General features: G+C 44.7%; 1 protein-coding gene across 1 annotated transcript in view; it reads right to left on the bottom strand.

Moving 5' to 3' along the window:
• GPLD1 (glycosylphosphatidylinositol specific phospholipase D1) overlaps positions 1-17,057 on the bottom strand; it is a 72,183-nt gene that overhangs the window by 23,330 nt on the left and 31,796 nt on the right. The window contains exons 11-15 of the mRNA XM_054492632.2: positions 14,541-14,606; positions 12,093-12,213; positions 8,260-8,399; positions 5,780-5,966; positions 1,540-1,650 (exon numbers count right to left, since the gene is read on the bottom strand). Coding sequence (XP_054348607.2) covers positions 1,540-1,650; positions 5,780-5,966; positions 8,260-8,399; positions 12,093-12,213; positions 14,541-14,606 — 625 coding nt within the window. The remainder of the gene's footprint in view (positions 1-1,539; positions 1,651-5,779; positions 5,967-8,259; positions 8,400-12,092; positions 12,214-14,540; positions 14,607-17,057) is intronic.

Genomic DNA, 17,057 nt, shown 5'->3' on the forward strand with positions numbered 1-17,057 from the left:
ACAAACAGCAGATAGACATGAGGCTCTGGTGGTGACCCAAGAACCTTAAATAACAGAAGACAAAAAGGCCTGACTCTGGGTCCAGGTATGGTGGCTGATGCCTATAATCCCAGGGCTTTGGGAGGCCCAAGTGGGAATATTGCTTGAGGCCAGGAGTTCAAGACCAGCCTGGACAACATAGTGAGATCCTGTGTCCACGAAAAAAAATCTTTTTAATTACAGTGAGACCTTGTCAAATTATCACCACCCCCAATGATTGGGAGCTTAATGACAGACAGAAATCCATCCTATGCATTGCTGCTGGGCTCAAAGGAATTTTTTAAAAATCTGTCACTTCCATCAGACTATGAGAGTCTGCAATGCAGAAATGATGTCATTTATATCTTTGTCTCCCTGATGTCTTACTCAAGATCCTCCACACACAATTGTGCAGTGTGCTTGCAGAATGACTTACTCAACTCCTTGCCCACTTCAAGGACCAGCACAGTTTCAGGCTCTTCCATGAAGCCCCCGGCCACAGCCTGTTGTACTCATGGCATATATGAACGCCAACATACCACATCAGTACCACTTGTCTGCCTGAGGATACACGCTGTGCTATTTTATTCTGTGTTATCAATCAGTTCCTCTTATAACTTGCCTGTCTCCATCCTCATTCATTCTACCTGCACTTCTTTTCCATCATAAGCCATGTACTAGGTACACAAATAAGACCAATCTCTTTCCTTCTGAAAGGATGGCACACAGGTCATTATGACACCCAGGGAAGAAGGGGATATAACAGGTACAAGCACAGGATGCTACGTGGGGACAAAGAAGTATCAGCCTCGCCCAGGAGTTAGGTAATAGTTTCTGCAAGAAGTGACTTGTCACTCCTAAAGAAAGACGGGAGAAAAAGCTTTTCAAGCAGAGAAAACTGTACGAGCAAAGGTCGCAAAGTGAGACAGCCTGATGAGTTCAGGATGTGACAGATCGCTGGCATGTCTAGAAATGGAGTGTGAGGAGGAAGGGGCAAGAGGAGAGCCTGCGGAGGGCAGCTGGCAAGGGAGGGCCCTCAACCTCCATGGTCACACATGGCGCCCGGATGCGTGGTGGGAAGCAAGCAAGCCCTGTGGGCCAGGGTCCAGGATCTCTGCCTCAGTAAGAAAGGAGGCAACAGGCAGGGATCCAGCATTTGAGGAGAGGTCCAGGGAAGTCACCTCACTGTTGTGATAACCAGAAACTACAGATTAGCTGGGATTTCTGTCTCCTTTCACTGGCATTCAGCATGGTGGGGGACAAAAAAAGAGCAAAGTACCTGGTGGAATTCGGAAACCATAAGGCCAAAATAAGGCCAGGGAGGCAGCAGCAGGTGCTACAAGGTAATTCAAGGTCACGGCAAGAACCCCATAGGAGCCTGTAATCATCTGCTCACAAATGCTCTGTCTCACACACTGGCTGTCTGCTTTGCTCCAGGGGCTCACCCCAGCGTTGGCCTCCCTCAGAGTCCCCTCCCCGCCACCCCATTCTCCTCCAACCCTACCCCAGCAGCAGCCTTACTTTGTAGGTGAGCTGCTTGGAGCCCACCGAGGGAGCTCCCACGGCCAGGTCAGGCACGCCGTCCATGTTAAAGTCCAACACAGCCAAGGCCGAGCCAAACCGACCTGAGGGCTGAAGAGGCACAAGTTTACTTCCCCTGGGCTGAGCCACGGCCTCAGAAAGAGCACTCCTGACTCCCAGGGAGTAGAGAGGCCTGGGGACCACCCCTGCCCCCCGCCACCCAAAAGCCGAAGGTGCAGCAAGCTGTAACATATCTGCAACATATCAGTTAGGGAGCTCTGCCCTAAGTATATTTTCAGCATGTCTGTCTGCCTTGAGGGGAAGCAGAGATGCTAGAAAGTAGAGGGTCAGTTGTTATGAGTTCTAGATTTGTAGAAAATAGCCTCGTGTATGTTCTGACCCACATTAAGCACAAAACTTATCTTTGAAAGTATCTAAAATAGGCCGGGCACGGTGGCTCACACCTATAATCCCAGCACTTTGGGAGGCCAAGGCAGGTGGATCACCTGAGGTCAGGAGTTCGAGACCAGCCTGGCCAACATAGTGAAACCCCATCTGTACTAAAAATACAAAAATTAGCCTGGTATGGTGGCACATGCCTGTAATCCCAGCTACTCTGGAGGCTGAGGCAGGAGAATCACTTGAACCCGGGAGGCAGAGGTTGCAGTGAGCCAAGATCGTGCCACTGCACTCAAGCCTAGGCAACAGAGCGAGACTCCAACTTAAGAAAACAAAAACAAACAACAACAAAAAAGGAAAGTATCTAAAATAATCATATAACATCAGCAACAATAGCTAACATTTGTTAAATGCTCAGGATGTTCTAGAGCCATGCTGACCAAGGTGGTAGCCCCTAGCCAAATAGGGCTGTTACATTTAAATTTAAAGTAATTAACATTAAATAGAATCAAAAATTCAGTTTCAGCCCTGGAGCAGTGGCTTATGCCTGTAATCCCAGCACTTTGGGAGGCCGAGGCGAGCGGATCACCTGAGGAGTTTGAGACCAGCCTGGCCAACATGGCAAAACCCCATGTCTACTAAACATACAAAAATTAGCCAGGTGTGGTGGCGGGCACCTGTAATCCCAGCTACTCGGGAGGCTGAGGCAGGAGAATCGCCTGAACCTGGGAGGCGGAGGTTGCAGTGAGCTGAGATCATGCCACTGCACTCCAGCCTGGGCAACAAAAGCGAAACTCCATCTCAAAACAAACAAACAAACAGAATAAATAAATAAATAATAAAAATACAGTTTCTCAGTTGCAGTAGCCACATTTCAGATGTTCAAACCCTGTGTTTTATGTCTCCCGCACTGGACAGCACAGCTACAGAACATTCCTATCAGGGCAGAAAGTCTGCAGGATGGTGCTGCTGTAGACATTGTTCTAAGCACTTTAAACGGATTAAGGTAGGAACTGCTAGCATCCTCACTTTAACGGTTTACAGATGGAAAACTCAATCTCTTCAGAGACTTTTTTTTTCCAAAGTGGACTTTCTATATCTTTCTTATCCTACCGTCTGGAATCAGCCTAGACCTGAAAGTAATTCATTGGGTTTTCGAATTCTTTCTCTTTTGTTTTTGTTTTTTGTTTTTGAGATGGAGTTTCGCTCTTCTTGCCCAGGCTAGAGTGCAATGGTGTGATCTTGGCTCACCGCAACCTCCGCCTCCTGGGTTCAAGCGATTCTCCTGCCTCAGCCTCCCGAGTAGCTGGGATTACAGGCATATGCCACCACGTCTGGCTAATCTTGTATTTTTAGTAGAGACAGGGTTTCACCACGTTGGTCAGGCTGGTCTTGATCTCTTGACCTTAGGATCTGCCCGCCTTGGCCTCCCAAAGTGCTGGGATTACAGGCATGAGCCACCGCGCCCAGCCAGGTTCTCCAATTCTTTCACAGCTTACAAAACAATGAATGGCCTTTCACACAGTGGTGCTTGCCACATAACACACATGCTGAAGGACCCATGACCATTATTTATTAGGTAATCTCTCCACACCCGTGTGCAGTGGCATCTATAAGCACTGCCCCTTTCTATAAGGCAGAAACTTGATAAACAAGATAAGATTGCTTGGGGACACAAAACACACTAGGGCAGGGTGGGAACCAATAACTCAGGGCTCTGCCAGCTGAGGACTGGTTCATTTTATCACTATCAGCTGCACCATCCAGCCCTCCTACGGGCCAGCCAGTCATTCCGAGAGGAGCACAGAATTTTAAAGCAGGCCAGGCCTCGAGTTACCTATCATAAACCTTCATTGTACCAATGAGGACACGGAGATGCTCATTGCAGTCAGGGCCTGAGGGCAGGATTCCCATCCTTCGTCCATGCCTTTATCTTGCCATCTTTGAAATTATCAAAGGTCACTAGGGGAGGAGAGCATGGAGCCACTTCCTTTCTCACCCAAGTGGTCTTTAAGAGAGTTTAGCAGCCACAGGAAGCAGCTGCCTCTCTTATTCCCTGTCTATATGCACCCAAAGGTTTACACTTTACACAACAGTCTGACAGGGAAAGGCTTTGTAGAGAAGTAAGAAGCAACAGAATTAGATAGATTTATTTTGGAAATTTTTCATGTGGTGTCAGAAGGCTCTGAAAAATGCTGTCCCTCTGGGACTGTGACCTTACACACTGGCCAGTCACCTTATTTGTACATGTTGGATTCAGAGCTCCTTTCATCAGAGCCTAAACTAGATCATAAATCATTGTACCTCTTATTTTTGAAAGCGTGTGCATGGCTGGGCGTGGTGGCTCACACCTATAATCCTAGCACTTTGGGAGGCTGAGGCAGACGGATCACCTGAGGTCAAGAGTTCGAGACCAGCCTTACCAATATGGTGAAACCCCGTCTCTACTAAAAATACAAAAATTAGCCGGGCATGGAGGTGCATGCCTGTAGTCCTGGCTACTTGTGACCCTGAGACGGCAGAATAACTTAAACCCAGAAGGCAGAGGTTGCAGTGAGCCAAGATCATGCCACTGCACTCCAGTCTGGGCAACAGAGTGAGAGTCCATCTCAAAAAAAAAAAAAAAAAAAGCATGTTCAGGTGTGCCATCTTATTTTCTCTTCACAGGATTAACTTCACAGCAAAAGGGTAAGTGGCTTGCCCAGAACAAGAACCACGACGATCTGACCGGAAGTCTAGGGTTCCTCCCCCTAACATATGACACTCAGAGAATGCAGTGCCAGGCCAGTATCACCAAAAGCCCCACACTCGTTGGTGACTAGTAGCAGGGCTCTGTCTACCCCGCCCCCTCACCCCTGCTTATTGCTGTTACAAAAACTAAAGCCTCTGATGTTAGAAAAACTTTCCAGGACCCTAGCACTCTTGGGAGGAATTAATGCTTGGACTCCACGAGGAACGTTTGTAGTCACTGCGAGTTTTTTCAGGTGATGAATAACCAACCACTTAGGACAAAAGAAGGAAATCTAAAGAAAGTCTGGCATTTAGTTAATAGTGATGTACCAGTGTTGTTTTTATTCTTAATTTTTGACAAGTATACCATAATTATATAAGATGTTAACATAGGGGAAAATGAGTAAACAGTACATGGGAACTCTTTGTACTGTCTTTATACCTTTTCTGTGAATCTAAAATTCTGGACGGGTGCAGTGGCTCACGCCTGTAATCCCAGCACTTTGGGAGGCCAAGGCGGGTGGATTACCTGAGGTCAGGAGTTTGAGACCAGCCTGGCCAACATGGCAAAACTGCATCTCTACTAAAAATAAAAAAAATTAGCCTGGCATGGTGGTGTGCACCTGTAGTACCAGCTACTCAGGAGGCTGAGGCAGGAGAATTGCTTGAACCCAGGAGGCAGAGGTTGCAGTGAGCAGAGATTGCGCCACTGCACTCCAGCCTGGGTGACAGAGCAAGAGACTCCATCTCAAATAAATAAATTAATTAATTAAAATACTTACAAAGTTTTATAAATACATACATTTTGTGTGTGTGTGTGTGTATAAAGAGGTTTTATATTATCAATTATATTATCAAGAAATCACATCCCAACTGGCCACTCAAAGCAGTTCTTAATAGCATGTGTGTTTTTGGAAGGTATTAGACTAATGATAGAATAAAATAAATGATGTAAACATGCTTTTAAAAATAAAAAGTGCTTCACAAATGTACACCACCAGCTGTTACTGTAATTATTCTTGTTATTAGTTACTCATCCTGGAGAATCTGCCACAAAATGCAAGCAGTAGCTATTGACCACTAGAAGAGAAAGGATGAGATGGTGTCTCACCTGGAAGCCTTCAAGGATCCTGTGGGCCTCCTTGTCCAGGTCCAGGTCAACGGGCGGCAGGCCCAGGTCATTGCCGTAGATGAGGTACACGCGCCCGATGTGGATGTGGCCAGGGTGGCTGTAGCCTGGTGCGCCCACCACGAGGTCACCGTGCCCATCCTGGTTGAGGTCAGCTGAGGTCATTGCCCTTAGGGAAGTGAAGGGACCCACCATGGTATGCACTGAGCACTAGGGTTAAAGCCGTCGCCTGCTTCTTTCCTTTCTAGAGCCCAGTCTGTTAACTTTCTCTCACTGACTTTTCCACCCCGCGTGACTGTTGTGAATATTCACTTCTCAGGTTGTATTGTTAGTGTGATTCAGTCTCATTCTTCAAGGGGAAAAATAAAATAAAAATGGACAATTCAAGGCCTCTAAGCATTTCTGGACTACATAACCTGAGAGGATGAAAAGTATACTCATGAAGCTTCTTGTCTTATACACAAAACCAGGGCTTGCCTGAGAGTAGAGAGGAAATTCATGTCCAGCCAAGCCCCGTGGGCCACTTTCTGATCTGCTCAATTCATTTCAATGTGTTACCTGATCAAAGACGAGCTTGTGTGAAATAGACTATGTTTCTACCATAGCCACATAGGCACTTGGTAGTGAGCCAAATCAAGTGTCCAACATATTTAGTAGAGGCTCCTAGATGAGATTCCAAGAGCCACCAGTTATAGAGCTGGATAAACCAAGTCAAAGGTTCAAGTATCACTACTGGGGCTGGAAAGACCAAAAGTCATTTGTTTATTCTAGTTCTTATCACCACATGAAGAATAAATGGCAGGCCAGGCGCAGTTGCTCACGCCTGTAATCCCAGGATTTTGGGAGGCCAAGGCGGGTGGATCACCTGAGGTCAGGAGTTTGAGACCAGCCTGGCCAAGATGGTGAAACCCTGTCTCTACTAAAAATACAAAAATTAGCTAGGTATGGTGGCAGGCGCCTGTAATCCCAGCTACTCTGGAGGCTGAGGCAGGAGAATCGCTTGAACCCAGGAGGCAGAGGTTGCAGTGAGCCGAAATCAGAACAAACGGCAGAACAAAGGAAAAAGGCAAGAGCAGTTGTTTAAGGCTGTGATACCTGGTGGGAGGGACAGACACTCCAGTGGATCCGCTGCTGTTCTCTGCACTTTGGAGGCTCAATGCTGGCCACTAATGGCCTTAGGGATGTCCCTGTGGCTGGCTGTGCTTGTGTAGCTGCCAGCCCAGCAGGAGGACTTTTGGATCTTTTAGTGAGGTGGCCAAGAAGAGCCATTACACACAAGTGAACGACCAGTAAAGACAGCATTCACCTCCCCACCTCCTGCATTAGAGCTGAATGCACACAGGCCCTGAAATGAAGGACTGTCAGGAAATTGTGCCAAGGAAATGCAATGCCCTTTGGAATTAAGGAGTATGATTTTTTTAAAAAGCCTTCATCCAAACTTCCAGAAAATAGTCACTTTTATATACTTGGGCTTAGTTTTGCATGTTGTTGTTGTTTTGTTTTGTTTTTATTGTTTTTATTTATTTATTTTGGGGGCTTAGTTTTGGTTGAATTTTAAAATCAGAGGAATTCCTAACATTCTCTTTATAAAATTGTCATGGTATACCAGCTTTTACCATATGAAGTTATAATATTTAAATCACAACAGCTATCTGCTTATATCCTTCTGATGTGACTAGATTATAAAAGAAATCTGTAAGAATATATCTCCAAGAACATCAGGGCTTTACAAAAATTCCATGAAATAATCCTTTATTGTTGTGATTATTTAGTAAACCGAAAGTTCCTTGTATTTAAACATATTTGACCAAGTGTAAGGAGATCATTTCATTGTTACAATAACCATTAAATTAATGCTTTTGGCCAGGTGCAGTGGCTCATGCTTGTAATCCCAGCACTTTGTGGGGCTGAGGCAGGTGGATCGCTTGAGCCCAGGAGTTTGAGACCAGCCTGGGCAACATAGCAAGACCCCATCTCTAGTACAGAAAAAAATGTTTTTTAAATCAAATAAATTAATGCTTTTGTTGATGATGAATTGATTGACAAACAAGGTGCTAACAAGCACCATTTAAAACAGTTGCAGAGGGCTGGGCACAGTGGCTCATGCCTGTAATCCCCAGACTTTGGGAGGCCAAGGTGGGAAGATCACTTGAGCCCAGAAGTTCGAGATCAGCCTGGTCAACATGGTGAAACCTTGTCTCTACTAAAAATACAAAAATTAGCCGGGCATGGTGGCGCGCACCTGTAACCCCAGCTACTGGGAAGCTCAGGCAGAGAATCACTTGAACCTGGGAGGCAGAGGTTGCAATGAGCCAAGATCAAGCCACTGCACTCCAGCCTGGGTGACAAAGTGAGACTCTGTCTCAAAAATAAAATAAAATGAAATAAAAAACAGTTGCAGAATGACTGAATAAAATTAATACTGAAGAAAACATTCACAAGTTAGATAAACTTATACGTACCAGCCAAGCCTCGCATAAGGAAATGACAAGAAGTAAGATGCTAAGGGGCTGGAGACATGCTTTTGTGACAACTGAGAGTCACCTATGAACATTGTCCTTATGTTCCTTTCCAAAGCCTTGTAGATAAAGGACATGGAATCCTGAAATAAAAAAATCGTTATACAGTAAAGACACATAGCATAATCAACAAAGCTACTGTTTCCTGTCCAAAGTATTGGACTTGTGTAAAGGAAATGAGTTTTTAGAAGTGCTAAACAACAAAATAAAACATTAGTTCCTATCAGCAAGTAAGATCACTTAGGACAGGCAATTAGGATAGTGAAATCATACCCCCAACTTATGCTGAGGGATGGTAGAGTTATGGCCTGAGAGGTTGGGACCAGCATGGGTAGAAAGAGTTATCGCTGTGTCACCAGGCTGGAGTGCAGTGGCACGATCTCAACTCACTGCAACCTCTGCCTCCTGGGTTCAAGCAATTCTCCTGCCTCAGCCTCCCTAGTAGCTGGGACTACAGGTGCTCGCCACCACACCCAGCTAATTTTTGTATTTTAGTAGAGATGGGATCTCACCATGTTGGCCAGGCTGGTCTTGAATTCCTGACCTTAAGCGATCCACCTGCCGCGGCTCCCCCAAAGTGCTGGGATTACAGGCATGAGCCACCATGCCCGGTGGACTAAAATTTTTTAAAAGACAAGTCTGTCCAGGTGCAGTGGCTCACACTTGTAATCCTAGCACTTTAGGAGCCTGAGACAGGAAGGTTGCTTGAGCCCAGGAGTTTGAGACCAGCCTGGGTAACATGGAGAAACCCCATCTCAACAAAAAATACAAAAAATTAGCTGAGTGTGGTAGAGCGTGCCTGTAATCCCTGCTACTTGGGAGGCTGAAATGGGAGGATCACCTGCACCTGGGAGGTTGAAGTTGCAGTGAGCCAAGATCTCACCACTGCACTACAGCCTGAGCAACAAAATGAGACCCTGTCTCAACAACAACAAAAAAAAGAACAAGTCCTTTCAATCTAGAACTTTAATTGTATTTGTATAGGTGTGTGTGTATATATATATATATATATATATATTTTTTTTTTTTTTTTTAACAAATAAACTGGAACAACACCAGGATGCCAAAGATATTCTCCAGACCAGCCAGGCGCAGTGGCTCACGCCTATAATCCTAGCACTTTGGGAGGTTGAGGCAGGTGGATCACAAGGTCAGGAGTTCGAGACCAGCCTGGCCAATATAGTGGAAACCCCGTCTCTACTAAAAATACAAAAATTAGCTGGGAGTGGTGGCAGGCACCTGTAGTCCCAGCTACTTGGGAGGCTGGGCAGGAAAATCGCTTGAACCTGGGAGATGGAGGCTGCAGTGAGCTGAGATCGTGCCACTGCACGCTAGCCTGGGTGACAGAGCAAGACTCTGTCTCGGGAAAAAAAAAAAAAAAACAAGATATCCTCCAAACCACACCCAAGTTGAGATGCGGCTGTATTTGCTGCCAGGCAGACATGAGAGGTCACATGCAGAGTGCTAGGAGCCATATGCCAGAGAATTTGGGGGACAACAAGCCCCTCAGCTTGGGATGCTGAATCGTTCTTAATGTGGTTACTGTGGAGACAAAAACACAAACTAGAGTGGCCCTGAACAAGCTGGCCAGATACTAGATCCATCCAAGTTAAGGGGACACAACTCTAAATCTGCCCAAGGGTGACATGAGACCAAACAAGACTTCCTAGGTCTGCTCCAAAGCAGAGAACAATTGGCTCAAAGCATGAAGGCAGCCCAGATGGCTCAGGCTCTGGGAAAGCACAGGGTCTGAGAATCTTTCAGACACGAGTATGCCCTTCTGCTTTGCCCATTCTAATCTCACTGGCAGGCCATGCATAGATTGCTTCATCCTAAAGCCTAGCTCTGACTTGCTCATTCATCCAGGAAACAATTAATCAGCTCCTACTATATGCCAGGTACCACAACAGACACTGGGAACATAAAGTACCTCCTTAGACAATTCATTTTTTTGCAAAGGAGAAAATCCAAATATGGCAAGACAAAATGACATGTGCTTTGATAGAGGTTCCGCTCCCCGGTCCGGGACCAGCTACATAATTTAAGGAGGCCAGGGCAAAATTAAAACATGCAGCCTTTTGTTAAAAAATTGTTAAAGCCGGGTGCGGTGGCTCACGCCTGTAATCCCAGCACTTTAGGAGGCCCAGGTGGGCGGATTACCTAAGGTAAGGAGTTCAAGACCAGCCTGGCCAACATGGTGAAACCCCGTCTCTACTAAAAATACAAAAAGTAGCCGGGCATGGTGGCAGGTGCCTGTAATCCCAGCTACTCAGGAGGCTGAGGCAGGGAATTGCTTGAACCCGGGAGGCAGAGGTTACAGTGAGCTTAGATGGTACGACTGCACTCTCTAGCTCAGGCGACAGAGCAAGACTCCATCTCAAAAAAAAAAAAAATTGTTAAGAATTTTAAGGCAGTAACAGCAGAGCATTAAACCTAAACCAGACCCTTCCCCAATTCCCAAAGCTGTCTAAACCCTTCTGACATTAAGAGCCCACTACAATCCAATGCCTACTTAGCTTCCTAAGCCTCTCACAGTAACTCATATTCCTTGTCGTGTGTTTCAGGCAAATACGACTACTCAGATTTCCCAACACCTGAAACTTTCCCAACCCACTAACAGAAATGTACTCTCACTGATGAAACACTATCTACTGTCCAAGGCCTAACTTGAATGTCCCCTCCTCCAGGAAGCCTTCTCTGTCTCATAGCCTCCAAGGTGAAGCTTTTCTCCCTGCTTTTTTTTTTTTTTTTTTTTTTTTTTTTTTTTTGAGACGGGGTCACTCTAGCACCCAGGCTGGAGTGCAGTGGTGCAACCTCAGCTCACTGCAACCTCTGCCTTCCAGGATCAAGCAATCCTCCCACCTCAGCCTCCCGAATAGCTGGGACTACAAGTGCATACCACCATGCCCAGCTAATTTTTCTTATTTTTTTGTAGAGACAGGGTCTCATTATGTTACCCAGGCTAGCCTCAAACTCCTGAGCGCAAGCAATCCACCTGCCTCAGCCACTTAAAGTGCTGGGATTACAGGCATGAGCCACCACACCCATTCTCCCTGCTATCTAATGATGCCCTTACCTCACCATGGTATGCGTTGTAGTCTACTCACATAATGGTTATTTCTGTATTTGTCACTCCTTTCAGACTCATATTTTTAAAGGGTCAGAGTTCATTTGTCTTTCATTTTATATCCCCCAGTAGAGTGTCTTCACTTAACAGATAACTTCATTGATGAATTTCATACACAATGGGGCTATGCACAGTGATCCTTCAACATTGTGAACGCCTTTGGGACTAAGTCCAAAGAAGGACTGTCCTGGGTGCCCAGGGTCATCTTGACTTGACAGAGACCACTGAGGTGCAGACTCAGGGCATCTCCAGAACAAACCACATATGGATGCCAAGAGTATTTGCTGGCCTGGCACATGCTTAGGCCCAGGCTGGAGTGCACTGGCATGATCATAGCTCACTGTAGCCTCGAACTCCTGGGCTCAAGCAATCCTCCTGCCTTAGCCTCCGAAGTAGCTGTGACAACAGGCACAGCCATCACACCCAGCTAATTTATTTATTTTTTATAGAGACAAGGTCTTGCTATGTTGCCCAAACAGGTCTCAAACTCCTGGACTCAAGGGATCCTCTCAACTCAGCCTCCCAGCCACCACATCCCACCACAGGTAAATTTCAATGGACAAATAAATACCCAGGGACTCAGCGAAACAAGGTATCTCAAGAAGCAGCATTCCTCTTTCTTTCTCAACTTAGAGCAGAAAATTCTTACCGGGGTCCAGGAATTTACACTAAAGAACACTCCTCTTTCAGTATAGTTTATATTCCTGTCAACACTTTCAGTTAGGGATGTAGTCAAATTTCTGTGAAAATCATTTTTCTGCATCTTCGAGCTGTTGAAGAGAAAAAGGAATAAACTGTTTACGACTGAGAAAACAACCCCCTGTAAAACTGAGTTGAAGAATATAGTCATGTTAATCACAGGTTAAAAGAGTACAAAATTTTAACGTCAGAAAGCTGAAGGAGCAACACAGAAAACAAAGTTTTGGAAAAAAGCTTCATTTCACAAAATCTTTTAGTAAACACATTTCCAAGGCTTAAAAGCCTATCCTTATAAAACATATTTCCTATAATATCAGAGCTCTATGGTAGGAGTAAAAGGCTTCAGTTCTTTCCAGATTATGAAAAAATTTAGAAACAGGTATCAGCTGGTGGGGAAACTGGTATGCAGGCATACCGATTTTTTTTTTTTTTTTTTTTTTGAGATGAAGTCTTGCTCCGTCACCCAGACTAGAGTGCAGTGGCACGATGTCGGCTCATTGCAACCTTCGCCTCCTGGGTTCAAGCAATTCTCCTGTCTCAGCCTCCTGAGTAGCCTGGAACTACAGGCATGCACCACCACACCCAGCTAATTTTTTTGTATTTTTAGTAGAGATGGGATTTCACTATGTTGGCCAGGCTGGGCTCGAACTCCTGAGCTCAGGTGATCCACCTGCCTCGGTCTCCCAAAGTGCTGGAATTACAGGTGTGAGCCATCGTGCCTGGCCAGCATACTGATTTATCTTCAAAGACATGCTAGAATTAATTATACGATAAAAATACATTTTCACATTCAAAGATGTCAACCAGCCATAAAGCAGATGACTCAGGGAGCCAGAGAGGCTTCGGAGATGACTGAAGTAGGGAGTGGACAACAGCCATAAGTGACGGGGCCCTGGGCATGACACCAACTAGTGTCAGGGTTCTGGCAACCCCAAGAAAGACTGCAAGCCTAATCAAAAGGTGCTCAATGTGATTAAAAAACAACAAAAGTATGTTGAAGGAATGGTTTGCTAGGAAAAAAAAAGAAAAAGAAAAAAAAGTTACCCAATTCAAATATAACAAAATGAGGACTTCACTGAACACTTTGTGTAATTTTCATTCTTCCAAAGTGCTAAGATCATTCCTCTCAGTACCTTTATCATTGCAATACTCTATTTTTGAGTATCTCACTCCTGATCATCCTTAAATATCTCGGTTAAGCCATCACTTCTTCAAGGAGAGCTCTTTCGTGCCCAGGGCCAGGACGCTCTGTTGCAAATCCCCAGAGCACCCTGCATTTTTAATTCCTGACACTTAAATATCTGTTAAGCCATCACTTCTTCAAGGAGAACTCTCCTGTGCCCAGGCCAGGACGCTTGCAAATCCCCAGAGCACCTTGCATTTTTTCTTCCTAGCACTTAACAATGTCCACAATTACTTGTTTAGTGCCCATCTACCTGCCAGGCCATATACCCAAGAGCAGGAACTGTTTCTGTCTTGTTCACAATGATCTCTCTAGTGCCTGAACCAGTTCCTGGCACCTACTGATTAATAAATGATATTTTATTATTTGTGTTGTTATATTTTATTAATATACACATATTTGTAATATTAATAACTTATTAAATGAATGCATAAATGACTGGTAGTTGGTACCCGACTCCAGCAGAAAATATCATTTCTTAAAATACAAACCAGGCCTCTGGCCCTTACCACTGAGGGCGTCTCCCGACACTGTCTCATCGATAAATAAATTTTCACGTAAAATCTAGGTAAAGTTTATGAGTAAGAAAATAATATTGATGGTTATACTAACTACATTTCTTCTTTCTTTTATTGAGACAGGATCTCACTCTGTTGCCTAGACTGGAGTGTATTGGCCTGATCTCAGCTCACTGCAGCCTCGAACTCCTAGGCTCAAGCAATCCTCCCGCCTCAGCCTCCCAAGTAGCTGGGACTACAGGCACACACCACCATACCCGGCTAATTTTGTTCATTTTTTGTAGATATAGGGGTTTCACTATGTTGCTGAGGCTGGTCCTGAACTCCTGGACTTAAGGGATCCTCCTGCCTCAGCCTCCCAGAGTGCTAGGATTACAGGTATGAGCCACTGTGCCCAGCCACTAACTACCATTTAAAGAGCAACTCAACATGTGCTAATTGCTTTACATCCACCACTGCATGTCATCCACACCATAATTCTGGGAGTGTTGATTGTGCTTTTTCCATTTTGCAAAAGGAGGAAGCTATAGCTCCAAAAATCAAGCAGCTTGTTTAAAAATCACACAGCTGCATGTGACAAATCTGGAATTTGAACCTACAGCTGTCTTCTCAACAGATCCCATGTTCTCAACCTCTATAGGGCATCTCCTCCAGGTGAGATGTACTTTTTCTATGAAAACTTTTGGAATCCACTTACCCCTGGGTGTGATTTTGCTGGCTGCCACATGCAATGAACAGAGGGTTCTCAGGTAGGTTGCAGTCACTGAGGAAACAGTCAAATGAGTTAGGCATTTGTCTACTTCTTCACAAGCATGAATTTTACCGAGAATCGGCAGTGCGCTTCAATCATCTCCCAAAGGCTTAAAGTGTTCATTATCTAGCCATACAGGACCAATTAAGAGCCCATGTTCTCCCAGAGAGGGTGGATAGGCTGACGGCTATCACTATCATGGTATCCCAGGCAGCCCCACGCTGCCGGTCACCCCAGACTCAGCCTTCCTCTTCCCTCCCCGCTCCACCTGCTGAGCTTGTTCCATGCTAACATGAAATGTCTCAGAATTTGAGACTGTGATCAAAACTGGTTCCCAATTATGTCACCTTCTGCCCAATTATACACATTTATGTCTATATGTGTCTGAATTTCTCAATTTCATTTCTTTAAAAAAATTCCATAATTTCAATAATTAAATAGCTAATGAAGGATCCCCTTTTACAAGTGAAAAAGCCTCTGAGAACGTAAGAGATAAACTCTTCCCATTAGAGGCTTTCCCCCAACACTGAACAGAAGCATTGAGGAAGCAGGTATTAATATAAGAAGAGTATTCTGGAATGAAGACTATCTTAAGATCTGTATGGAGGTCACTGAGGGAGGCTGGGGTAATACAAAAGTAATGTGGAGTGTAGGGGTGAAGAAAATTAGTTGCTGAAAAAGGAATTCCAAAAAGGAGGTGGGAAAAAGCTGAAGGCAAACTCTTCCTATCAAAACATTTCTCTGGCCAGGTTTGAGCTGAGGAAAAGGTTCTCTCTTTGAACCTTTTCTTCTCCACCACAGGATGCAGAAGGCAGCCTTACAGCATTAGCGCTATACTTTCAAATAGTGTTTGAGGTGAGTAGAGTTCTCAGCAATGTAACTACCACTGCTTCATTGCTTTTTTAAGGAAAATATACCAAATAACATAAGTGAGCTTTGGAAGATAACCTGTCTTAGTAAGCTGGGAAATGCCTGTTACTATGAACATATTTATGTTTTCCTTTCTGTTATGAATTTTTTTGTGTTGTCTCTTTTTGGAGACTTCTCTGAATTTCCCATAAATTTTCATAAATTCTGATGAATCTTTCTTTGTATATGTATGCAAAGAAGCAATCAACTCATGGAATTTTATACCTTGGTAAATTGGGACAGGGATCAAGAGACAACAAGAGTAAGGTCCAGCTATACATCTTTCCTCAGCTATTTGGAGAACCAAACGAAAAACGAATACCAAAAAATGTTTTCCAGTTTGGATTATATAAGTAAGTGCAGGTCAATCACTCAAACATGCCCATATGTTATGAGTCCTTCCAATACAAACTTTGCTTCCTTCTAATAATAATAGTAACCAATACTTAGTAAGTGCTTACTCTATGCTAAACCCTTTACATGACTGATCTAATTTACTCCTTACAAAAATCCTATGATAAAAATAGTATTGCTGTCCCAATTTTATAGGTGAGGAAATAAGATTTTGGAAGGTTTAGCAACTTGTTCCAGATAACTCAGTAATGAGTGGCAGATCTCTTAAATTCTGTACAACCACGGCAGTATGCACCTAAAAACCCACGTCCACAGGAGAGCTTGGGGATTTTAGTTGAGGTTTATTTCACTATTAAAAGTGGCATTCATATGAGATTGCTATCCCTGCCAAATTGTTACTCACTGAGTGTTAAAAACAAGTTTATTATGTACCAAGCTAAGGTCGAATTTGTCATCAAAGGGAATTTTGTTTCAAATCAACACAATATATAATTATGGTTAACACTGTTTGGGTACTAGCAAATGTTTATAAGGGTAAAGGAACATCACCCAGTATAATATTCTGGACCTACATTCTGTAGGCCATTCCAACTTATAAACAGCCAACTCTGCTATGATCCTGACCTGGAACAGTCTCCTAGGCACAAGTCCTGCCCAGAGAACCCTCTTTCCCACTGCTGGTGGTACAGCCTAAGCTTCCCACCCTGCCCTTTCCCTGATTCAGGGGCTGCCCTGTGCTTCCTAGCCACACCCACATCTCAACCCGGTTCAGGTCAGTAGTGGGGAGAGGTTGCATGTCCAACAGTATGGTCAGAAATGGGTTCTCTGGGCCAGGCGTGGTGGCTCACGCCTGTAATCTCAGCAGTTTGGGAGACAGAGGTGGGTGGATTACTTGAGGTCAGGAGATCGAGACCAGCCTGGCCAACCAACATGGCAAAACTGTCTCTACTAAAAATACAAAAATTAGCCAGGTGTGGTGGTGCATGCCTGTAGTCACAACTACTCGGGAGGCTGAGGCAGGAGAATCGCTTGAACCCGGGAGGTGGAGGTTGCAGTGAGCTGAGATCGCACCACTGCACTCCAACCTGGGCGACAGAGCAAGACTCTGCCTCAAAAAAAAAAAAAAAAAAAAGAACAGAGAAAAAGAAATGGGTTTTCCAGCCAGGTGTGGTGTGGTGGCTCATGCCTGTAATCCCAGCA

The sequence above is a fragment of the Pongo pygmaeus genome, chromosome 5 (assembly GCF_028885625.2).
Source record: "Pongo pygmaeus isolate AG05252 chromosome 5, NHGRI_mPonPyg2-v2.0_pri, whole genome shotgun sequence".
Classification (NCBI taxonomy): Eukaryota; Metazoa; Chordata; class Mammalia; order Primates; family Hominidae; genus Pongo; species Pongo pygmaeus.